Below are 25,573 nucleotides of genomic sequence, written 5' to 3' on the forward strand. Positions count from 1 at the left end.
CTAGTTAACCCTGAATAAATGAATACCAAAATGAACTTTGAAGTTACTTTATTATAAAAAAATCCTTAAATGCAATGTTCCATAAAAAATATATACATGTTTTTATTTACACACTCTATTAACACTACTGATTTCAATTCAATTTTAAGGACAATTTTGAAAAGCATTCATGTTTTTTCTGAAAGTATTAGGAAAGACTATATACATAAACTTCCAAAAACAAATACCATGCTGAGGCACAGAAAGGAAAAAATCCATTTTATCTCTTGAAGTGGTTACACAAGACCCTGGGCATAACACCTACCATTATAGGAAGCAGGGTTATTAGAGACCGTTCACTGTTACTGTTCACAAATCTAGATGGAAAGGTTCACATGTGACAGTGGTTTTTGTTTTTTATTAAAGACTCTGCAGTTTTCCGACCAAAAGTGACAGTGTCAAACAGGCTCTTTACACTTTTATCTAAACCATGACACTCCACTTGCTTAATACCAAGAAGACACAATTTCTGAAATCATGATCTTTTCATGAAATCAAAGCAGAAAAACTGTTCAGGAAAAGCAGATCCTTCCAAGTTGGTGACCTTGGTTGATCTTATGAAAACTCTCTGGAATCTGCTGTAGGCCTATAACCAATCAAGGACTCTTTACCACCTTCATCTACAAGCAGATCCACTAACACATGGGGTTTGTCATAACCAAAGGAGGTGATGGTGTTTCTCAGCGTTATGGACTCTCGTCCTTCTGTCTTTATTTCAGTTTTATTACTTGGGGGAAATTCTGAGTCAGAGCAGTTTTCTGATACAACAAGGCCACCATCAGAACCATTTCTGGAGTGATACACATTTAAAGTGATGTTGCAGGTTTCAGACTGGTTACTGCTTGCATGCATAGAATTTTCTCCCTTTACTGGGGTCAGAGAGCTACCAGAGGCCAAGTCAGAAATGTTTTCTTCAGTCATCACCACTTCTGTTTCACTAGAAAGGTCTTCTCCATGCTCTGCTTTTCCTGGACTGTCCTCAGTATGCACGCTTGAAATTGTCCCTGGAGAGAGCTGCTCACTTCCTGCGGCAATTGGTTGGTAGGTGATGGGCGATATATATTTTGATTCAGATTTTGTCTCTGAAGAGGCACTTTTTACCACAGACAGCTAGGGGAAGAGAAATCAGTGATTAAAAATAATAAATTAGGGCTTCCCTGGTGGCACAGTTGTTGAGAGTCCGCCTGCCGATGCAGGGGACGTGGGTTCGTGCCCTGGTCCGGGAGGATCCCACATGCCGCGGAGCGGCTGGGCCCGCGAGCCGTGGCCGCTGGGCCTGCGCGTCCGGAGCCTGTGCTCCGCAACGGGAGAGACCGCAGCGGTGAGAGGCCCGCGTACCGTAAAAAAAATAAATAAATAAATAAATAAATAAATAAATAAATAAATTATTAAACTTAAGTGCTCATCCTCAAAAGAAAAATGGTCTAATGGTAATGGTTAACTATACAACTGAATGGCATATTTAGGATAACAGTGTAATAGAATCTGATAGTTGCCTTTTCTTTCTTTTTAATGGAAATATATTAAGATCAAAAACAATATTTTAGAATTTTTAGAAAGTCACTATCTCACCAACCTATGTTGCTTTTTGTGTACTACCTTCGACACGTATGCATGTTACATTTGTAATGGGAGTACAGCTACTTACTTTATGTAGTATTTCATCATTTGTCTTCATAATTCTAATCTTCATGGGCTCAGTAATTTTACACTGATGCTTAAATAATTTCTCTAATACTAAGTATTAAGGTGTTCCAATTTTCACCATTTATAGAACATGCTGAAGTGAATATTTCTATACGTCTTTATTATTTATGAAATTATCTTTTAAGAATTCTTAAGAGAGGAATTACTAAATCTAGGAGTGTGGCATGTTTAGGATGCTACTACTCTGTGCACCCACTGTGTGCTCACCCTCCCCTCAGGGCTATAATTACTTTTTGCCAGCGTATACCAGTTTTATTACAAGGTACTAATGGATATTCAGGTTTATTTTTCCTTCTCTAGCGGGTGTAAAATAGCACGCTGCAAGGTTGGTTCGTGCTTAACTACTAGTAGTAAGAACATTATAATTCATAGGTGAATTGTCTACTAACTGTTGATAGTTCTTAACCCCGCTACTTAAAGATAATGTTTCCATAACACATTTAAATATGCCCTTTGCATATCACAGATATTTTGCCTGTCATATTTGATTTAAATAGTTATCATTCTGATACTTTTAAATGTTCTTTTCATCAGACAAAGACTTTTTTTTTTTTTTTTTTTTTTTGCGGTACGCGGGCTTCTCACTGTTGTGGCCTCTCCCATTGTGGAGCACAGGCTCCGGACGCGCAGGCTCAGCGGCCATGGCTCACGGGCCCAGCCGCTCCACGGCATGTGGGATCTTCCCGGCGGCATGTGGGATCTTCCCGGCGGCATGTGGGATCTTCCCGGATCGGGGCACGAACCCGTATCCCCTGCATCGGCAGGCAGACTCTCAACCACTGCGCCACCAGGGAAGCCCCAGACAAAGACTTTTAAATGTTAGGCATTAAAATGTCACACTTCTCGTTTAGACTCACTGTTGGGTCATCTTTCCTTCTACCCTCTAACCACCATGAAGAGTTTCTGTATTTACAGATTTTCAAAAGCCACGCTTTCCTGACACTGGGCCTTAGCACACACTGTCCCTTAGTACCTGGGTAAACTCCTATCTGTCCCTCAAGACTGTTCAGGCATCACTGTCTCTGGAAAAGCCATGACTAACCCTACCCTGCAAAAGTACAAGAAAAGAAGTCCTCACTGGCATGTACATAAACGTCTGTCTTTGAACCTATCACACTGGACAACCACTGAATACTTATCATTTTTCCCACTAGACTTTAAGCTCCTTAGCACTGTCTCACTGTGCCTTTGCCCCATGCATAAAAAAGCATAGTGCATAGTAAAAAATATGTGGCTTTGGATGTGTGGAAGACTCAGTTATTTATGATAGGTGACATGCTGAACATCATTCTACTTTAAAAAACAAATTTTAAGAATTATCGAAAATTTCAAATTAACATTTTAGTGTACATTTGACCCTTGAGCAATACAAGGGTTAAGGGCACTGAGCGCCTCTGGAGTCAAAAAATCCACATATGACTTTTGACTCTCCAAAAACTTTACTAATAGCCTGCTGTTGGCCAGAAGCCTTACCAATAACATAAATGGTCAATTCACACATATTCTGCATCTTATATTTATATCTACATCTATTTTATACATTCATAACATACCTAACTTTTTCTTAATTTTTTCAGTATTTCTCAACTATGTGGTTTGTCTGAGAGTTTTTTCAAATTCTCACAAATCTCAAAAAATTTCCAGCATATTCATTGAAAAAAATTCAAGTATAAGTGGACCCACACAGTTCAAATCTGTGTTGTTCAAGGGCCAACTGTATGCAATTAAAGAAAAAATATTTAAATATATTACCAAGGATTTGGGTAACATGATGTTTTCTCTCTTAAATGGATTCATCTTCTTAACAAGACAACATACAACTACCAGGGCAAGTACTAGAAAGAGTAGTAAAGCAGCAACAATTGGAATCCAAACAGGATCTAAGAAAAGGGAAAAACCACAAATTAGAATTACAATGGAACACTGCTATATCCATCAGATAGTTATAAAGTCTTAGTGCTATTCTTCAACACATTTACATATCAGGTAATTAATATGGTCACAGTTTTAAAGAACACTGACACAGAAGTCAGGAGAGATGAGTAAAAAATTACATACCTGTCCTAGATATCAACATGATTCTTCCCAGCTTTGAGATCCTAAACTTTCTGCGACTACACTGTCATGATATGATGTGGCTAAAATAACTTTTTCATAACAATTTCCTTACAGCCCCAAATACAGAGTGTTTCTAGAGTTACGCTTTTCTCTCAGTTGAAGAGGCAAAAGAAAAAAATTTTAAATATATCTCTTTAGAAATAAATTCTGGCAATGTCTCTAACTCTTAAAATAATGTCGTCCCACCCTTCTGAATTCTTAAATTGTTATTTATTTAAAGATTACAAAAACTTATAAAAATACACAGGTGTGTACGTACACACACACACACACACACACACACACACACACACAGGAAAGTTGAACAGGAATAAAGTCCCCCGAATGAAAACCAGATACAACGAATAATATAAAATTGGGAAGATCTGTTTCAGAGCACAAACATCTATAATCACGGTTGTATATTTTTCTCTAATGCTGCTTTTTATTTTCACAGCACAATCTTCAAGATTTTTTTTTCCATAGTCTTCTCTTCCAAATTAATAGTACTTGGGACTTCCCTGGCGGTCCAGTGGTTAAGACTCCGCACTTCCACTGCAGAGGCGTGAGGCACGGGTTCGATCCCTGGTCGGGGAACTAAGATCCCATATGCCGTGTGGTACAGCCAAAAACAAAAAAACAACAAACAAACAAATCCAAAACCAAACAAACAAACCAAACAAACAAATTAACAGTACTCTACATATTGTGGTGGTGTTTGCCCTCCTTCATAGCATTTTATTACCTTTAATTTCTATTCTAATAATGACTCTGGAAGTTACTCAAATAAATGCCTCTATCAATCACACCTGTTACAGGAGGTGAAAAAAATTATTACAATAGGAAAAGATAAAATAACTCCATAAGAAACACTGGCACGTTGCTTAGAAGCACTGAGCAGGCAGGTAGGGGATGCTGCTTATGAGCCACGATGGTGCCATCGTGTGGACACAGTATCAGCCCAGTTTGTAACTCAGGATTTTTTTTTTTAAATAAATCTAGGGCATTTATATTATTTCAAATTTTATGCATTGATGAGGATTTTCTTCCTCCAAATAGTATAACACAAACTGGTATTAAATGCACTGCATTATTTTAAGTCACCTATTTGAAACCCTCATATAATGGCCTAAAAGTTTTTAGTATTAATTTTAGGTGTTTGGTCTGATTCTTCAGCCTAGATTTCCATTCTTCAAAAAGAAATTTGTACTGTGTTATTTTTTGTACACTTTTTTAACCTAGAAGATATGTTCTAAAAACATCTGAACAATCAAAACAATTATATATACACCCAAAGACAATCACCAAAGCATGATTTATCAGCAAAAAATCTACAAGTAATCAAAAGTCCAAAAATTGAGGAACATTAAATAAATATGATCTTCATAATAAAATGTTCTAGAGATATTAAAAATAATATTAATAAAGTATGTAAAATAACATGGAAAAATATTTATAGCATATGCTTAGGGCAGTATACAAAGTTACATATACTACATAATATGATCAAGGCTACATAGCAAAAGAAAAAACAGGATGGAAAAAAACCACCAAACTGTGAGTAACTGAGTGTTTGTAACTTAGAACTACAGATAATTTTGTTTCCTTATAAATTATCTATAATGAACATTTAAATTTTGTACCATGAAAAAAAAGTCTAAATTTTTGTTAGGTACCTGCCAAATAAGAATGCCAGTTCTGAAGTTCTATCATATGTATCCCCCTCACACACACAGGAAATAATAAAATAAAAATAATGATTTTAAAATGTGTTATAAAATTGACGTACAATCCATCATTTAAACCAATCTATATTTATTTTTGGATGTTCATTTCCAATGCTTGTCCAGTTCACATATCACACAATTTTAGTCAATGAACATTGCGGCTTTTAGTTTTTAAACTTACTGTCCCCATAAAGAACATTTTAATGGATATATAACATCTTGTTATATTGGAGTAATAAACTAACTTATATTATTATGCATGATCCTGAAATGCAGACATTTATGCACATGGCTTTATGTTTTTGTTATATTTTTTCTTTCCTGGGTCAAAAGGTCATCACATGGCTTTCTAAATTGGTTGCTTTGTATCTCTTAATGCCTGAAAAATGGCCTTATTTTTAATTTAGAACTTCTCTGAAGAACGGAACTACTGAGTATTTTTTAAAAGAGCAGAGGTTTATTGAAATTACAAATTGCCTCTTTTTACATTACCCTATTTTAGTGATCACTCACTACATTTAGGAAAAAATGGCAAGAACTTACCTTCTGTGCTGTTATTATCAGAAACAGTAATACAAAGTTCTTCCGACTTCTCAGTTGTAACAGCCCACGTTTCTGAGACTCCTTCTGCTGAAACGCAGTACTCAGAATTCAGCGAGGACACAGGAATACTTAAGAAGCACTGAGTCTCATTACAATCATCTTCCTTCTTTATGTACATTTTATTTGTGGTCTGGAAAGAGGAAAAAAAACAATGAAAATGCATGACTCCTTTTAATTTGAAAAGAAAATATCATTCAATATGATGAATGTTGGGAACATGTCTGAAAATAGTGTTGATATCAAACAATAAGTCAATTTTTTACTTCAACATGGCATGGTGCTATATATCCATTAAAATGTTCTTTATAGAGATAATAAATTTAAAAATTAAAATAGAGATTATGAATTTAAAACTCAAATAGCAGTAATGTTCACTCTTAGTTGTCAAACCAACAAATGTTCATTAGTCCTATTCCTCTAGTGCTAGAAACTTAGCTGGTGAGAGAGAAAAGCATCTATCTCATGGTAAGAATAACACAGGTATTATACAAAGGCTGTAGGATCTCTTGGCAGTGACACAGAAGGGATTGAAGCAATCTCTGGGAGTTGATCATTCATTCAACCAGCCACACTGCATGGATCACTGTGCTAGGGCCTGAGAACACAAAGGTAGGGCAGTGGTGTCTGACCTCAAATAACTTACGATAGAGTGTGGAAGAGAGATAAGAAAGAAATGTAAGAGAGTCACAAGTACTCCTAGGGGACCACTCTATGGAACAAGGAACAACCAGACCACAGAAGAGGAAACAGTCCACCTTGTCAGAAAAGATTTCGAAGGAGAGATGATATGCCAGCTGAATACTGAAGAACGGGCAGAAATTTTCCAAAGTAGAAAAGGTGGAGAAGGGCATTCTGTGAAAGAGCAGTGTACCTTCAGGCAACTAAGAACAGGAAGCAGTTCACCAAAGCACAAACGAAAATGAATTGGAAGGAACGGGAGACAGGTAGCTGGAAATGATGCAAGAGGCCAAATCATGAAGGCCTTGCAGGCCGTGCCATGGAAGAGGATCTAGATATTATTTTGTAGCCGATGGGGATTTGTTAAAGAGTTTTAAGCAGTGAAGTAATATGGTCAGATCTGCACTTTAGAAAGACAACTCAGCTAGCAACCAAAGTGATGTTGTAAAACCTAAATCAGATGTCATTTTTCTGCTTAAATCTTTCCAGAGGCACAATGTCTCACTGAGAATAAGAGTCCAATCCCTCCAAAGCCCTTAGAGAAGTGGCCCCCAGTGAACTCTCTGACCTCATCTGCCCCCACGCTCTAGCCAGCCTTGCTGCTCCCTTCACATGCCTGGTGCGATTGCCAGGCTCTGCCTGACACACTCTTCCCACATACATCCACAGAGTTCACCTCCTAACCTCCTCCAGCCCTGGCTCCAGTTAACACTTCCCAGTGAGGCCTGGCCGGCCTGCTGGAAACCACTACTGCCCAGCGCTCTTCTCTGCTGTGTTGTTCTCCACAGTACTTATCACTGGAGTTCTTTTGTCTGTACTGTTCACGGCTATCTCCTGGTGCCTAGAAGGCACCAGGCGTGTGCTTAACAAATATTGTTAAATAAAGGAATGGCAGTGCTGTGGAGGATGGATGGAACAGAAAAAGTCTAGTCAACGTGTGGTCTGCACACCAGTGCTAGAATGTAATCGTGTCACACAGTAGTACTGTTGGTGTTTTCTTTCAAAAACAAAGATTCCAATTAGAGCTTCATGTTATTTCATATCACTACAAAACTACCAATGAGGAGGAAAAGATTAAAATTATCCTCATCTTACCAGTGGAGAAATGGAAAAACACAGGTTAATATCCTAGATTAGGACCATGCTATTAAAAGAGGCAAAGAAAAACTTAAAATGTTTTCACATGGCCAGTGTTAAAGATCAATGCCAGTACTGATTCCCTGCAGCAGCATTCATATATTTCTTTTTTCTTAGTAAAACTTACGATCCATGAGTCTTGCCTGAATATTCATGAACATTCCACTTTCATTACACCACATATGGAAACAACTTATGCCAGCAACAGAAAAATTTCCATTTTGAAAAAGATGAAATAGAAACATACCTCACTTCCATTTATTCTCACAAACACATTGTACGTGAATGTATAACAAGTATTTTCATCATCGTATATGGCTTCGGGTTCGTTTTCATTTACAGTAATTAGAGGGTGAAATATATCAACAATGATTTGGTCTTCCTTCTTTGTGATAACCAGTTTAGGTGGTCCAATTTTCCCTGAGGGGACAAAAAAGAAGTAGAATTTGTACCAGCCTTGGAACTTCACAGTGTATTACATATCACTACCAAAACTCAATCAACCTACTCTTTTTGTTCTTGTTGTTCTAAAGCAGGACCACATTTAAATCATTCCACAGATACCTAGAAGATATTTTAACTGTCCTTAGTGAATGAATCTTGGTAAAAAGCCTTGACATAGTAGAAGCTCTTCATAGTAGAAGTTAGTTTTCCTTTATCTTTGCTTCTGTAGATTAAAAAACATTAAACAGAAAACAGAAAATGTTCTCTAAAAATCGTTTCAGAAAAGGCATTTTAGTTATCTTTGAATCCTCACTGAAACTCTTTGTATTTCCAATGCCTATGGATACCTGGAATGAGGCTCTATAAAAGTTTGCTAAATACATTCAATTTTTATTATGAAAATCAGAACTAGATATTCACTGATTCCACAAATATTTACTATATGTCTTTGACGTCTGGAACCTTGTAGGTGAACCATTTACCTATTCTTCACGTATTTATTGCACACCTACTGTGCGCCAGGCAGGTCTGTCTTTACTCACCAATGTATCCTCAGGAACTAGCATACTTTCTGGCACATAGTATGCCCTTGAAAAATCTGTGTGGGAAAAGTCTGACATACAGATGGTATAATTGTCAGGTGACAAAAGCATGGACTCTGGGGAATAAAACTACTTCAAGGGCAAGTAGAGGAGGGGCCTGTAGAAGAGAAAAAAGTAGGCATGATCCAAAAAAGAAGGAGCAGAACCAAGGTGGGGGCTGAAGCTGAACTAGGATGAAGGCGATTATGGAACTCTAAAATTTTTAATGTATTAAATTGGTATTAAAATTCTCAAAGGCCTTGAGGAGTTAAGGTAGAGGGGAAGACAGAGAGCAGCTCTCACAGTCCTAGTGAACGCGACTAAGGGAGGAGTGACAGAGGACAGAGAGAGGAAGGGGTGCAGAGTCCAGACCCACACTTGCATGGGATGGAAGTGTCACTGCTTAGAAGGGGCAAAGTGAGGGGAGCCTCTTAACCCTATTTTGTGGGGCTTGGGAGAAGAGAAGACAGGAACTCCCTAAATTCCTCCAAATGTTTCTGGGGCATTCTGATAATTTTTAGCAACTGCTTATAAAAGCAAATATATACAGAAGACATGCATAAGATTGAAATTTAGACATGTATACATTCCACTCACCTTCTTTGCATAAAATAAATTCTCTTGACTGTGCATAGACTGATTCCTCTTGTCCAAGCCTGGCTTTAACTCTAGCCCAGAGAGGACTTGATGGGTCATCAATTATGGAAAAGATATTACAAGAATGATGGGAGGTATTGCAGGCATCAATCCATTGCCCGTCCCTAAAATGAAGAAAAAGAAACACAAAGGTAATTTTTATTGTTAATACATAAACTTGAACCACCTCTGTCTGTGCTTTGCTTTCCATTCATAGCATGGAGCTGGTAGAAAGAGTTGAGTAAGAATAGGATGGAGAAGCTAGACAAAGTAGGAAACCTTTACTCTTTGGTTAGAAGGTCTATAGTAAATTCATTTACAATAAAGAGGCTCAATTCAAAATAAGACCTGTACAAACCACATTCCACATGTAATTTTTAAAAATCTGTTCTTTAAATGAATCGATTTCATTGAGTCATTACTTAATTACAGAATCCAACATATTACAATCACTCCTAACACTTGTCAAAAAAATTTTTTAAATTTTTCTTTCTATTCAACAGTACATACACTATAGGAAGCAAGAGGACTTCACTGTTTTTAATACAGAACTGTCACCTTTATTTGTCATGCCATAAAATGTCAGAAGTTAGTGATACTCCTCTACTTCAATTCTGACAGGAAGAAGAACTAAATGGCAGGAAGTATTTTGAAAAGAACTAATTTGCATCCTTAATTTGCATTACTTCTGGAAGTCTATAAGCCGTTCAGGAAGTTGTGCCACATGGGAAGGAACAATGATGGAAGGAAACAGTCATGAACCGTGCAAGGACCTAGGCAAAAACAGAATGAAAAAGATAAGAGTGACACTCACCTATAGGTCATCACCTGTACGGTAAACACAGGGCTCCGTGGCATAACTGGGTAATCCCAAAACAGAACAGTATTCAAGTTATAGGCCTCAATGGTAAGATTGGTTGGTGTTGGCACTGTAAGACGGATGGATGTCAGAAACTAACATTAACGTTAGAAAACCTCAATATAAGAAGCCAAATTAGCCAAATATGTACTTGAAGAAAAGAATTCACCGGAACAGATAATAAACGTATTTAAATTAAGGTATTTCTAAAAATTAATTTTATTAAAAAATGTATAGAAGTGTTTGAATTCATTTTAAATTACTGAAACAACATTGTAATGCAAGGGGAACACAAATATAGTATGAGCAATAAATTCCTAGAATGTTTGAGGAGTTTTTATAAATAACTGCACTGCCTGTTGCAATAATAATCCTCAACTCATTTAATCACTAGAATTTTCTATATTTGATACCACAGACTGTATTCAATGTCTAGAGAAGAACTGGCTACAAGAGGGATGGTCAATTTCACTCTAAAATACTACCTGGGCTCTCAACCCTCCACCCAGGACTATTACACACTTTTACTACCTTTTCTCTAGCACAGGAATAGATGCCTAATGATTGCCTGACGGAGCCATCAAGCATTCCAGTTTCATCAACATTTTGCTCTCTGAGGTGTGCATGGCTTTTTTCAGAACATACCCTATATTTCTTCCTGCTTTTGCTCTTCTAAACCAATTAAGAAAACGTTTGTTGAGAAGACATTAAAGTGTCACACAAGAGAACAGGCAGAAGTCATTTTACCATCTTATAATCAAACACTACCATGACCATAATCTAGTTACTAAAAGCAGCTATTTTTTCCCCTGCTCAGTGTAAAAGGTTATTGTCCAGCACCCCTTAAAAAATTGAACACACACACATCTCCTCCCTTCCTCTCTCTCTCCCTCTTTCTTTCCCTCCTTTCCTTCCCTTCTTCACGAATGAACATGAAGGTATAGACAGAGTTCGCAATATGACCTGGAATTTAAGCTTATTCAATCCCATCTATCTGGAAAACGCCACTAAACATGATGTGCTTATACAAATAAAATAAATAAATGAATAGCAATGTGGTCAGGTACAGTGGCTTCCAAACATAACTTATCATCCTAAAAAATTCAAAGAGAGCCAAAAGTTTATACTTTTTTAAAGTATCCCAGATGATAATGACGATCACTTATGTTTACACTTAGTAGACTGCTCTAATAAGAAAAATATTCCCTGGGTTGGCTATTAAGAAATCTGGGTTCTTTCCTTGCTATACTACTAAAGAGTTACTTCAGAATTCCTCACCTGTCAAGTGAGGTGTTAATTTCACACACATAGGCTATTTGCTTACTGTTGAAGAAAACACCTACTATATTTTTCCCAAAGTAAAAATTCCAATATTTGAACCTGAACTGGTACATTGTCTTAATTTACAACTATTTAGCACCTGTATTATCGTTTCAAAGCAGAACATGGATCAAGAGTTATATGGACTAAAGGACAATTAGATTCTACTGCCATTTTTTCCCTTTTTTCTGATTATTTTTTCCTTTATATCACTGGTTTTCCACAAGGGGTGATTTTGTCCCCCATGGACATCTGGCACTGTCGGAGACATTTTTGGTTCTCCTAACTGGGTGTTAGTGGTGGGGTGCTACCGGCATCTAAAGGATAGAGACTAGGGATCCTGCTGATATCCGATAATGCACAGGATAGCTTTCCACATTCTGGCAGTCCAAAATGCCACGAGTGCCAAACACTGAGAAACCCTGCTTTATTATAATTTCAGGAATCTTTTTTATTTAGGAGGAAAAACTAATTTAAAAACAGAATGCAATAAGAAATCATCTCACACCAGTCAGAATGGCCATCACCAAAAAATCTACAAACAATAAATGCTGGAGAGGGTGTGGAGAAAGGGGAAGCTTCTTGCACTGTTGGTGAGAATGTAAATGGGTGCAGCCACTGTGGAGGACAGTAAGAAGATTCCTCAAAAAACTAAAAACAGAGCTACCATATGACCCAACAATTCCACTCCTCGGTATATATCTGAAGAAAATGAAAACACTAACTTGAAAAGATACATGCACCCCAATGTTCATAGCATCATTATTTACAATAGCCAAGATATGGAAGTAACTCATGTGCCCATCAGTGGATAAATGGATAAAGAAGATATGGTGTATATAGACACAATGGAATACTACTCAGTCATAAAAAGAATGAATGAAATCTTGCCATTTGCAACAACATGGATGGACCTAGACGGTATTATACTTAGTGAAATGAGTCATAGAAAGACAAATACTGTATGTTATCACTTATATGTGCAATCTAAAAACAAATGGCAGACTATAGCAAAAGAGAAACAGGCTCGTAGATATAGAGAACAAACCAGTGATTACCAGCGGGGCGGGGGTGGGGCAAGATAGGAGTAGGGGATTAAGAGGCATAAACTATGTCTAAAATAAGTAAGCTACAAGAATATACTGTACAACACAAGGAAGATAGCCAATATTCTATAATAACTTTAAATGGAGTATAATCTATAAAAATACTGAATCACTATGTTATACACTTGACGCTAATATATTGTAAATTATACTTCAATAAAATAAATAAATAAATAGATAAATAAAACAGAATTTTTTTGATAAACCAGTACATTTTATGTTTCCCGCTCAGCGAATAGCTTTGGTTACTGTTGAAATGTCTAACTTCCGTATGACTCACCAAAGCAGCAAAACGATTTGTGCCTAAAGGTTGAGATTATGAAGTTGGAAGGATGTCTCAGATTCAAGTACTCAGTAAGCACAACATGCCCTTTGACCTGCAGCCAGTGATCAGATATCTACCATTTTTCTACTTACTCTTTCTTTCTGGAATACTGTTGATGGCTGCTGGTACTTATCATCTTTGGTTCTCTAAGCAATTTCCTTGCAGGTGAGTCAGGAAGTACTGGTCTTGCCAGATTTAGCCCTGGTTTTGGTGGAGTTCCCATGGCCATACACAGCAGGGTAGACTAAGGTCTCCTTAACAGGGTTCCTTTTTCTATGGTGTGTTCACACCTCAACTTCAGAACAACCATCTCAAACAGCTTGCATTCTATGGTTGAGGAGGAAATTAAGGCACCCCTCTCCAGGTTCAATTCAACATTGATATCAAATAATAATCACACATACAAATATAATTTTGCAACTAGATAAGAAAGAGAGGTACCTGACGTTAAGCAAACTCATAATGAATCAGAACTTCCCTCAGAAGCCATTTCTTAATTTTAGCATCTTTTGCTTCTCTCATGGCTGAGAATTTACAAACCGTCAGGTCCTGGTTTCTTTTTGTTTAACAGTCCTTCCCTCGATTACTCTCTCTAATCTTATATTTTACAAGAAACAAGAAGAAACCACGTGGCACCTGCAATCTGCTTGGAAACCTCCTTCACTAGGCCACTGGGCTCACCAGGTACATTTCCTACTTTCCCTGCTACTGAAGGTGATGGTGTTGCTAAGCTTCCTGCCACTGTGTAACAAGGATCCTCTTTCTCATTTCCAGTGAAGTTCTCCACTTCCTTTTAAGCCCCCTTTAAAAAAATTATTCCCAATAGGAATGACATTTTAACTGTACGTACTCAATCTGAGATTAATTTCTGCATTTGAGGAAAAGGCATATAGAAATCAATCTGTATTCTAGAATATCAAATAAAGTGCATTTAAATTTAAGAGGTTACTGAATCATACATTATAAAATACAAACAGCAATAGACTTGTGCTACATTAGATTAGTTTTTCGTGTGAGTCAGGTGATATTTCCCATAATTTAAGTAAAAGCTTGACATGGTTAGACTAGGATAAGGACTTAAACCATAGCTTCCAAAGCAATCAAGACAGGTGGTAGGAGAAGAGGTTTCAACGGAACTAGCAAACAGAAATTACTACTAGATTATAGGAGAAACTTTTGAATATTGACACCAAAGGATGTAACCTGTGGTTTTAACGCTACCAGAAGAGAAACCATGCGGTTATTAGACATCTGCCTTTGTCATCTTTGCTAAAATCTCATGATAAATTGACATGAGTAACTCGTTTTCTTAAGTTTCAGAATTTTATAACCTAAAGTTTACATGGCTTCATATTCAGATAAATAATTGAGGCTTACAGCAAACTTCTATTCATAAAAAATTTACCCTATGTCAATAAAAATATATGTAGAAATAGAGTGTGGGGTTAAAGGAAAGATTCTACTAGAGGATTTCACGAAGTAGAATAATCTTGCAGATTTCCCTAGCTCTTAAAATGCCGACAGTTTTCTGTAACACATGTTGTTTTTGGAAATGGGTTCAGAGTTATTTGGAGCATTGTATCTGCATCCTATCCAGAGTGAACTTTAGCTCTTTTAAGATCTGCTTCCCAGAACTCCTCTAGGAACTAGCAGCTGAGGATTAAACAAAACCAAACAAAGGAGAGAAGAATCACTTTTCACAACATTCTAAGTACAATGCAGACAAAAAGGAGAGTTCTGGTTACAACTAACTGTTTCCTGGTGATAAATATGAAAAAAGACCAAGGCAGAGAACAGAAAAGACATATGAAGATCAGCAAGTGGTGAAGCAGTGCCGCTAGATGCGGCAGTGGAGATGTCACGGAAGCCCCCGAACCAGCAGCCAGAACAGCTCTGTAGTAATTACTGGGGAAGGCAGCAGAAGGGGAAGCAAACAGCTACAGACATCTCCAGGTTTCCTCTGCATGGACGGTGACAGAAGCATGGGCTGCCTCCTGTGCTCCATCCCATAACCACCAAAAGTATCTGTGCCTCTACTGGAAGAGGCACAGCCTCAGTAGTTCACCGATTTTTACATAATAGCATTCGAAGACTAAATAAAAGATGCATGCATCTAAGGCCAAACAGAGCTCTGTACTCTGTAGACACCATGTGACTATGTGCTCACCAACCTCTCTATGGGAAGGACAAACTGAGAAGCATGAAGAAGTAAGGATACACGGGCCAGTAATTAAATCGTTTTGGAGGATTCTAGGTCATCTGACACTACAACTCAAAAACAAACACTCTAAATTAAAGCACCCAGACCCTTTACTGAATGAACAACTCTCAGAGAAAAGAGCTAACAACTTCCTCGTGTTAAAGATGAGGGGCCATGGACGTTTTCACAAAGGTCTCTTCTTATACTGCAAAATGAGAAATGGCATGAGAAATCCAGGCAGAAAAAGTGAAAAACATCAAATCCGGACTTTGGCATCTTTTTCAGATATATTTATGATTATGATCTATCTACTGAATGGTTTTATAGTGCTGATAAAATAACTTTTTCTTAATGCTTTCCAACTTTTTCTCTTAGCAAGTAGCAGCATCCTCTAGATTTAAGATGAATAAAGACATTTAAGAATTCTTGCACATGGTGTTTCAAGCATTCATAGAAGTTTTAAAACTGAAACATATCAATATTTGGGGGCTTTGAAATGAATCATATCCATCACTTTGTGAAACTAATGGAAAAACGGTCCTTTTTCTACTTCCTTCTGTTATTTCCTTGTACCTTCAGAAAAAGAGTACCAGAACTAAGGGTTCATGTGAGGACATCTAAAATATTTCAGGACCATTTCACCTTCCATATGATAGCTCCTTAGCCGGGTCAAGACCCCTAGTATCCCTGCAGTCTTCTCTTCCTCCTGTCTGTCTTCACGTTTTACCATTCACTCTCTCTTTCTTAAATGTGGGCCCAGAAGTAATGCACCTGATGTGAATGAAATACTTTTCCTCCTTTTTTTTTTTGAAGAGATGGGCATATCAAAGAGTGGCTTACGCTGAACCCGTAATTAACTAAAATCCCCCCAGATCTTTCACTCAAATCACCAAGTTAGGGCTTATCCAAAAAACTTCTCCCCAGCCACTTTCCTGATCTGAAATGCAGGGTTCTATTATTGTTCCTGTTTATTCAATTTCATCTAGTTGGGTTGCTTGGCATGCCAATAAATTCTAATTGAACTAGATCCATCCAGTCCCTGAGAGAAGTCATTTCTCAAGACTAATTCCCTTTTGGACTAATTCATTCTAAGTTGAGAAATAGTTTAGGAACTGAAAAAACTAAAGAGGCCTTTTCAGTCTATGAAGAACAGGAAATAGGTGGAAGGAGTCAGCTGCTGAGCTTACTTTAAATTTTTCATATTGATCTGGATGAGTTTTTTTTTTTTTTGCGGTATGCGGGCCTCTCACTGTTGTGGCCTCTCCCGTTGTGGAGCACAGGCTCCGGACGCGCAGGCTCAGCAGCCATGGCTCACGGGCCGTGGGATCTTCCCAGACTGGGGCACGAACCCGTGTCCCCTGCATCGGCAGGCGGACTCTCAACCACTGCGCCACCTGGGAAGCCCTAGATGAGTTTTTTTAAAAGCTGACACAATTTCTCATTCATAACTAAATCAATTTAATATTTAAAAATATATTTGTGAAAATAATGATGCACATAATTGAACGATAGTCACCAACATATATTAAACATTTACTACATGACAAGCTACGAGCTCAACTTTGTTATGCATTATCTCAGTTAAGCACCAAAACCATCCTAGGAGGGAGGTAATATTTATCAAAAAGAGAAAAAAGGCTTAGAGAAGCTACTTAAAGACTTGACAGTGTGTAAAGTTTTGTTGTTTTTAATTAACAAAAGCTGCTTAAGCATCATTTCTATGATAGTTTAATAAAAGATGGGGAAAATAATCTCCATATATAAATAGGAACTGGAGATAACTGTTTCCTGATGACATCACAAGCATTTGCTTCAAGTAATTTTGCCTGATTTATCATACCATCACATCACATGACGGCACTGCAAAATCTGAACAATGTATTAAATTAAATTATTTATTTAGAATGGACATGATTGAAATGGATATCTATTGAATAGTATTGGGATAATCTAAAATACACTCCCTTAATAAGAAAATTACAAGTAAACTCATTCCTTCTTGTCAGGAACTCTCTTAATTCTGGTACGTCTTTCATTCTGATTCTTTGTCCAATTAAAATGGAAACATAAATTATCCATTTAGCTTATACAAAAATTGCGCTATTACTGTCAAATTGTATAAGACAGCTCTTTAAAGGGGTTATTTTTCTCTTCAATTCTTTAGGGTTTCTTTTATATAGAAGCAAAAGGTGGATCTTTCAAAAATCCATACAAACCATGAATCAGAATAAAATGAAAAAACTATTATTAATACCCTCTTCAATAAATATAATTGAAATGCACAGATTTAAGTATTTTGAATCTCTGAAAAACATACAGATTCCAAAGAAAATAATGAAAAATTTCAACACACCCAGAGCATTACCTAAAGTTAGGGAATGAAGAGTTGATAAGCAAGTGGAGAAGGCAAGTTAAGAGCCCCACTGCTGTGCTAAACCAGTATGCTCTTCAGATGATACCCAGAGTGGAAAAACAAACGGGAAGAAGGTGGCTGACACCTGTGTTTATAAAATGCTGGAGTACAGAAGCCACAGAAGATCTCCCTGTGGGGGGAAAGCAGGCAATCCTACTCCCAGGGCCGGCTTCAAGGACATACGAATTGTGTAGTCACGAGGGGCCCCATGCTCAGGAGGGCTCTGTACTCAGAAGGAAGGGCCGTGCACTTGGTTTAATGCTCTGCCCTAGCCAGGAACTTCGGTCACCCTCTTCCTCTCTTCCCACATCCAGTGAATCACCAAGTTATGCTGAGTCTGTCTTCTAATTTCTTCTTCTCCATTTAAACTGCCTCCTCCCCGACTTGAGCAGCAGTCTCCTAAGTGACCTCCCTCCTTTGAGTCTACCGCCAAACTATTTTGTAAGATGAATGGTCTTTCTAAGTGGCCTATCTGATCCTGCATGAAACCATTTATCTCCTTAAAATAACCCCACGGCTGTCCACTGACTTGAGCAAGGGAGAGCGAGCCTATTATTTTGTTGGCTCAGCACCTGTACTTCCTTCAGGAACATTATTGCTCTTCTTCTGGGAAGTCTCCTACTGCCACCACCTGTAACAATATCCTTCCCATGCAAGCTGGCGTCTGACCCAAGCTAGGCAAATCAGAGCCTTCTTCCAGGATCTTGTTATGGTGGAGGAAGCTGCAAGATGCCAAAACCCAAGAGTTGTCAACATCCGTGATTTCTGCCAAATCGAGAAGACTGCCAACACTGAGTCAGCAGTAAGAAATGGAGGGTCTGGGCACTTTTGAGTTCCAGGTTCAACTTCCTGAGGCCCAGCTGGCATCTGTACCTTTCTGTTCAACTCTCACTTGGATTCTCTGGGCCAATAAATTCCTTTTTTTGTCTGTGAGAGCCAAAGCTGTGTTTCTGTCCTTTGCTGTTACACATGACAAGGCACTTCATTAACTGGTTCCTACCTCTCCACATATCCTTTCTCCCCTTATATCCTCACACACGTACTGTACAATAAAATGCTTAAATTATTCCACTAGTTCAACCTGCTGTTTCACAGCCCTTCCTCTGCACACACAAGTCTCTCTCCACCTCCAGTTCCAACTCTGGGGTCACCTTCTTTGTGAAGTCTTTCCTGATTCCCCTGCTCAGAGGCAGACACCCATATCTTGCTTCCCAGTAACCTATGTGTAAGTTCAATATCTTATCACAAAGGATTGCAACTGCCCTTGTGGATGACTAACGCCCTAGGTAATGGCAGAGTGCAGAGTCAAGAACTTGGACTCTGGAACCCAACTGCCAAGCCCCCCAGTGAATAGCAGCAACTTGGCTAGACCTCTCTGTGCCTCAGTTTCTCATCCATATTTGGAGATACAACAGCACCTACTTTATAGGACTTGTGGGAAATGGTGTGATAAGAACTTAAAATAGTGCCTGATAACTGTTAGCTATAAAATCACGATCCTTGAAGGCAGAAACTAAATAATTCCCATTTTTGTATTCCCAACACCTGGCACAATTTCTTTTTCAAGGAATGATATTTGTTTGCTTGAGTTCTAAACGGCAAGCCAAAGGAGAGCTGGATATGAATGGAGCACATCTAACAAGTTTCACTGAGGAAGTCATAACACAGAGGTGCAGACCCAGAGTTTGCCAAGGGTAAAGGAGGCTGGGTCTCCCTGACCCCTTCCAGGCAGCTGCTACCTGCCTGCACAGAGGAGACACTCAAGACTGTCCGGTTTTCTGAAAATCTAGGTTTATCCCTTTTGCAGAAAAACTACTGATTTCACTGGAGCTCTTAATTATCATTATACCTAGCTTTAGAAAAAACATGTTCTTATCATGTTTCCTGGGAAACATCAAAAAGCAGGCGGAGATAAACGAGGAACTAGGCTATGCGAGGAGACCTTACTGTCTGACAAATGGGCTCATGAGTGCACGCACTGGACCACCTCCAGACTTACACGTAAGAGGCGGTTACTGCCTTTTCACAATTCTCAGCTGGCGAAAGAACTTCTAAGGATTTGGGGCCTACCTTACGAATATGTAAGTCATGAGCTGTGGCCACAGTGTACAACTGCTGACCAGGGAACTCACTTATTTAAAAATTAAGAGAACGTGTTCTGTTGTTTTGGTAACCACGGAAGGGGCCGGAGAAAGCGAAGGGAAGGCTGCAAACCGCGGAAACCCTGCGTCGCCTTCCCGGTGGCCGCCCCCTTAGAACCCGAAGCCACCGGGCATCAAAGACAAATGCGAGAGTCGAGGACAAATGCGGACGCGGCTCCTCAGCGCGGGGGAGGGTTCCTGGCCGGTGGGGTTCCCTCTCTCCCCTCCCGTCCCCACCCGGTCGCGGCGCTGCCGCGAGCGACAATACCTGAGGACAGCTTCTGATCCGCGGCGCCCATCTCAGCCCAGCTTCCGGCCTGCACGGTAAGGACGAGGAGAAGGAAGAGAGCCATGCTGCTCCGGACCGACTCCGGTGCTGCCCAGAATTGCGGGAGGCCCCCGGCGCGGCCCTCGGGCCTAGGCTGGCGTCATTTCCTCCACCGCAGACCATCCCGCCAGCGGGAGGCGGAGCGTGGACGGGAAAGTGGGGCGCGGACAGCAAAGCCGCCACCAGGACTGGCAGGCCGGCCTGGACGGGAGGCGGGGCCAGAGTGGGGGAGGGGGGCCCGGGGCGCGAGGGCGGGGCCCGGGGCGCGGAGGCGGGGCCGGGGTGCGGAGTTAGGCCTGAGCGTGGTAGTTAAGACGCGCGGGGTGGGTGAGGTGCGCGGGGTGGCGGAGGTGCCCGGGGAAGCGGGGCCTGGGAGGGGAGGAGGACTACAACGCGAAGGCCGCCTCTGTGGTAGCTCGGCGTTAGGGGCACGACAGTCTGTGGTCGCGACCTTGGCTCGCAGGTTTGTGAGTAACTTGGGTCCAATGGTCATGTTCTTTAAGCTTTGCATGACCTTCCGTGATGCATCTTCCTCTTTTTGCAGTGTTCTGGACTTGCAGAACTTTGCCCTAGGCCACAACCCAGCACAATGCTTACTTTATCTTATATAAGACTTCGGCATCAATGCGTCAGGGAACTTAGATTTTAGGGCAGAAATAGCCCTTACATGCCTTCTCTAATCCCTGCATTTGTAGCTGAGGAACCCGAAGCTTCGCGGGTGAAATGGTTTGTGCAAACTTGCATAGCCCAAATAGAATTGGCTCGGCCATGAACTACTTTATTCTTGGAGGAAAAATAACTTGCATTACCTTTTCAGCAATTAAATATCAAATAGCGATTTATTAAGCAGCCTCTCATCACGAGATCTTTCCTCTCTGACCACATCTCCTATTACTCTGCATCATCTCACCTATTCTACTCGAGGCGCATTGGCCTCTGCCCTTACTAGAACACTCCAGGCTTGTGCTCAGGTGTGCACATGGCTAACTACCGAACCTACTTCAAGTCTCTGCTTATTATGGCCTTCTGCAAAAATTTGAAATTGCAGCCCACCTTCCCGTCCTCTTTACACTGCCCTACTGTTTATTTCGTGGCACTTAACCTTCTCTCACACTCTATGATATGCATATTGATTTTATTTTTCTCCCCCTTCTAGAATGTAAGCTTTGTAGGGCTGAAATCTTTGGCACTCGTTTAGTATTTGTTGGATGAAAGAAGGCATGATTACACTAGCATTAAGTAAAAATTTTAGAGAAAAACCTTATGAAGATGCTGTACAAAATAGAGGCTTTATTTATATTATTTATATGAAAAATATTCATTTATTTGTATGAATAAATATTAATTTTACTTATATGAATAAATCCCTTAGCTCAGTATTTCTGAAAATCAATGTGAACCACCTGGGTTCTTGTTAAAATGCAGTTTGGATTTCGTTGTTCTGATTCAGGTTGGGCCTTGAGGGTGCATTTGTAACAAAATTCACAAAGAGTGCCAATGCCACTGGCACTAAGGCCACACTTTGCATAGTAAGGCTTTAACTCAACTAGACTAAGTTTTGGGAAATATTTCATTTCATGTATTTGTGATGTCCGCTCTCTTAGTCTGTTTGGGTTGCTATAACAAACTACCACAAACTCAGTAGCTTATAGACAACGGAATTGTATTTCTCACAGTCTGGAGACTAGAAGTCCGAGAACAGAGAGCCAGCATGGTCGGGTGAGGGCTACTCTTCTGGCTAGCAAGCTTCTAGTTATTTCCTGGCATGACAGAAGAAGGAAGGATCTCTCTTTTATAAAGCACTAATCCCATTCATGAGGGTTCCACTCTCATGATTCAAGCACCTCCCAAAGGCCACACCACCTAATATCATCACCTTTGGGAGTTAGAATTTCAACATATGAATTTTGGAGGCACACAAACATTCAGATCATAGCACTCACTATATAAAAGTCACCTTCTAATCATTGCAAGGATAAGTAAGAAATGATCGTTGCTGTTTGGGAGTTTATGGAGCATAACATTCAAATCAATTGAATATAATATTCAGTTTAGTTCAGTAAATATCTTCGTAGCAGACATCACAGGTTGGGTTACCCACGAAGTAGACTCTTGGGGGAGATTGATGTGCAAGACATGCTCTTGTATGCTCTTGGGATCGATTCCTGTGAAAGGGAGGTGGAGGGAACAGGATTGAGCAGAAGATGATCTATAATGCTATCCTAACAAAGGCCTCAGCTGACCCCTTGGAGCCAGGATGGCCTTCTAGAGGTATCTTTGAATTGGCACGAGTGGCTTTACCTTCAACTCCCAGCATTGATTAGTCATTGGATACAAACCACCCAGAGAGGGGACATGATTTGGGGTTGCCTGTTTCTTTAAGTAAGGCATTCTCCAACGAGTACTGGCAGCCTAGGGTGTCTGCCAGTAGCACTCCCAGCAGCAGGGCAAGGATGGAGCTAAATCTCATAGTCCTGGGCAGAGCTTCACAATCAGCATCCATTGGCGGCTCTGTGCTAGTCACTTGGAGACTAAAGATGTTTATTAATTCACTAAATATTATTGAGTGCCACTGTGTGTATCCAACACTGCTCCACACTGAGGTGTAGACCTGAGCAAGACAGACATGGCCCCTGCCCTAATGGAGCTTACCGTCTACTGAGGGATTAAGCAGATGTTAATCAAGCTGTTATAAGTACTGAACTTATAACTATTATCAAGGAGAGTCATGGATTTACAGGAGCATAAACAGGAACTTAGTCTAAGTTTTAAGGCAATTCTTTCTTTAGGTGGTTACAATTATGAAGGATAAAAGAGGATTAGCCTGAATAAAGCTGGGGGAAGGGAGAATCACAGAGAGGTAAGAGGAAGATCAGTAAAATAATTTAAAAATCCAATAAATAAATCTTATATAGTCACACAGAAGGCGAATGAACAGTGCCAGTTCCCTTGGTAAACATCTAATGCCTAATGGCCAGAGAGTGTCCAAGTATATGTTGGTCCCCACTATATCCTCTGGTGAGTTTTTAAATCCAAAAAAACCCAGTGTGGGCTATGGGGTGGGTAAATCCAGGGCCAAGTGTAAAGAGAAGTGCTGCTCAGGAGCAAAGCTGCATTTTGTAGGCCACGTTCAACATGGCCTAGAGGAAGTTAAATAGAGGCCAAATAAAATAATTTAAGAAATTAAAACTATGTTGTAATAAGAACAGAGACTGGGTGTACAGCACCAACCACACTTTGACTCCTGGCCCCGAGCATTTCCTTCCCCTTTTCTCTAGAGCAGAAATGTCTGCCGCTTTCCCTGTAAAGGAAACAGATTGAAAAGTTTGTGGCTAAAGCATTTATTTTTTCTTTTTAAAATAAATTTTTTTATTTTTTATTTTTATTTTTGGCTGTGTTGGGTCTTTGTTCCTGTGCACGGGCTTTCTCTAGTTGCAGCGAGCGGGACTACTCTTCATCGTGGTGCGTGGGCTTCTCATTGCGGTGGCTTCTCTTGTTGCGGAGCACGGGCTCTAGGCACGTGGGCTTCAGTAGTTGTGGCACGCGGGCTCAGTAGTTGTTGCACGCAAGCTCTAGAGCACAGGCTCAGTAGTTGTAGCGCATGGGCTTAGTTGCTTCACAGCATGTGGGATCTTCCCGGGCCAGGGCTCGAACCTGTGTCCCCTGCATTGGCAGGCGGATTCTTAACCACTGCTCCACCAGGGAAGCCCCTGTGGCTAAAGCATTTAGTTCTGAATTCTGATTGTTCTATAAATTAAAGCCGATACTCCCCTACCTTCTCACACTCTACCCTTGCCTCCACACTGCCCCTTACTTAACTATGTTTTAGCCATTATGTATCCACAAACACATACGCACTGAAATTGTGGTGATTATTACAAAGAGAAGAGCAGGATTATTGGAGCATACATTCTCTCTTCCACTAGAAAGTAAGCTCCTTATTTTCTTCACTGCCATATCCCCTGCACCAGGGTAAGTGCCTATAATTCCATTAATATTTATTGAATAAATGTATGAATGGACAAAGCAAGCTTGTGAACAAAGCAAGCTTGTGGGAATGTAGCAGGTATAGTTAAACTTATGGTCGATCAAGCTATAATTAAATCACTGATGAGAATTCAGCCATGTTTGGATATCATACTGGTACCAAACCAAGTACTATCTGTTCTTGCCCTGCACACAGCCCCCTTTTGAGGAGAGCTCTCATGCTGACATCTGATCATATCAGATCAAACCCCTGACTCAAAGGCAGTTATCCATAGACTGCAGAGTCTTCTAGTAGATGGCTTGTTTTGGAGCACTGCCTAAGATCAATGCCACATGCTAGATTATGACTGTGGCAGGCATTGTTCATTGACTGACTGCTAATAACCTTTCTCCTTGCTTCCTTCCCACTATAGAGTCTATAAAGGCTCAATAGTCACTTTCCCAAGCTTCATGGCAGCTGCATAGTCATATGACATAGTTCCGGTCAACAGGGCGTAAGCAGAAGTCTGTGAGCACGTGTGTGTGTGTGTGTGTGTGTGAGAGAGAGAGAGAGAGAGAGAGAGAGATGCAACAAGAGAGCTTGCTGGCTTTGACCCTTCTCTAATCTTCCTGCCTTAAAAGTAGGCACATGATGCCTGGATCTGCAGCTGCTATCTTGCAACCATGAGGAAACACGATTAAGGATGAAAAACCAACAGCTAAAAATGGAAGAATAGAAAAATAGAAAACCTGAGATACTGAAGTTAGCATTGAGCAGCTGAACCAATATCTGCAATCACCTACCCCTGGACTCTTGTCATAGGAGGAAAAATAAAGCCCTATTGATTCAAGCCATTGCCAGTTTGGTTTTCTGTTAATTAAGTTGACATTTTTTCACACTCAATGTCAGACCAACCTAAACAAATTCTCTTTCAGAGAGCTGGGATGTAAACCTCAATGGAAGGAAGGTTGGCTGAGGGGGGCAGGGAGGGGGAGGGAAGAAAGAAAAAAGAAGAAACAAGAAACTCAGGAACAGAACGTAGAACACTAGAATAGTAGGCAAAGAAGATCCCTTGTTGAGGGGAGAACAAGAGGCCCAAGTCTTGGAGCTGCAGCAGCAGCCAGAGGCTTCATAGCACTGCTGTGTACCCTGAAGAGTGCTCCCCCAGTGTGCTCCCTAAGGACCAGCTTCAATGGTGATTGTTTCCTCTTTTGACTTTCCCATACATTTGCACCAAAATTCCTTGTCACTAAAGGTAATCAGAG

At 40.0% G+C, this 25,573-nt stretch overlaps 1 protein-coding gene and 1 long non-coding RNA gene across 2 annotated transcripts; one reads left to right on the forward strand and one right to left on the reverse strand.

The window, feature by feature from the left end:
• Positions 1-31: 31 nt before the first annotated feature.
• IFNGR1 (interferon gamma receptor 1) lies at positions 32-20,465 on the reverse strand. Its single transcript, XM_019951824.3, has 7 exons — positions 20,282-20,465; positions 10,464-10,578; positions 9,611-9,774; positions 8,236-8,408; positions 6,114-6,303; positions 3,499-3,626; positions 32-1,149 (listed from the first exon to the last, which is right to left on the reverse strand). Exons 1-7 carry the CDS (start codon positions 20,364-20,366, stop codon positions 595-597), a joined length of 1,410 nt encoding a protein of 469 aa, XP_019807383.1. The 5' UTR covers positions 20,367-20,465; the 3' UTR covers positions 32-594.
• Positions 19,902-25,158, forward strand: LOC109552843 (uncharacterized). The gene is made up of 2 exons (XR_002179764.3): positions 19,902-20,337; positions 24,950-25,158. It is a non-coding gene; the product is annotated as an uncharacterized lncRNA (long non-coding RNA).
• The last annotated feature ends 415 nt before the right edge of the window (positions 25,159-25,573 follow it).

This window comes from Tursiops truncatus, chromosome 12 (genome assembly GCF_011762595.2).
Source record: "Tursiops truncatus isolate mTurTru1 chromosome 12, mTurTru1.mat.Y, whole genome shotgun sequence".
Lineage (NCBI taxonomy): Eukaryota > Metazoa > Chordata > Mammalia > Artiodactyla > Delphinidae > Tursiops > Tursiops truncatus.

Coding starts and splice junctions, on each gene's coding strand:
- IFNGR1 (XM_019951824.3), bottom strand. CDS start 20,366: ATGGCTCTCTTCCTTCTCCTCGTCCTTACCGTGCAGGCCGGAAGCTGG. Junction 8,409..9,610: donor ATTTATTTTATGCAAAGAAG/GTGAGTGGAATG, acceptor TTGTCCCCTCAG/GGAAAATTGGACCACCTAAA. Junction 3,627..6,113: donor TGATAATAACAGCACAGAAG/GTAAGTTCTTGC, acceptor CCCTTTTCTTAG/ATCCTGTTTGGATTCCAATT.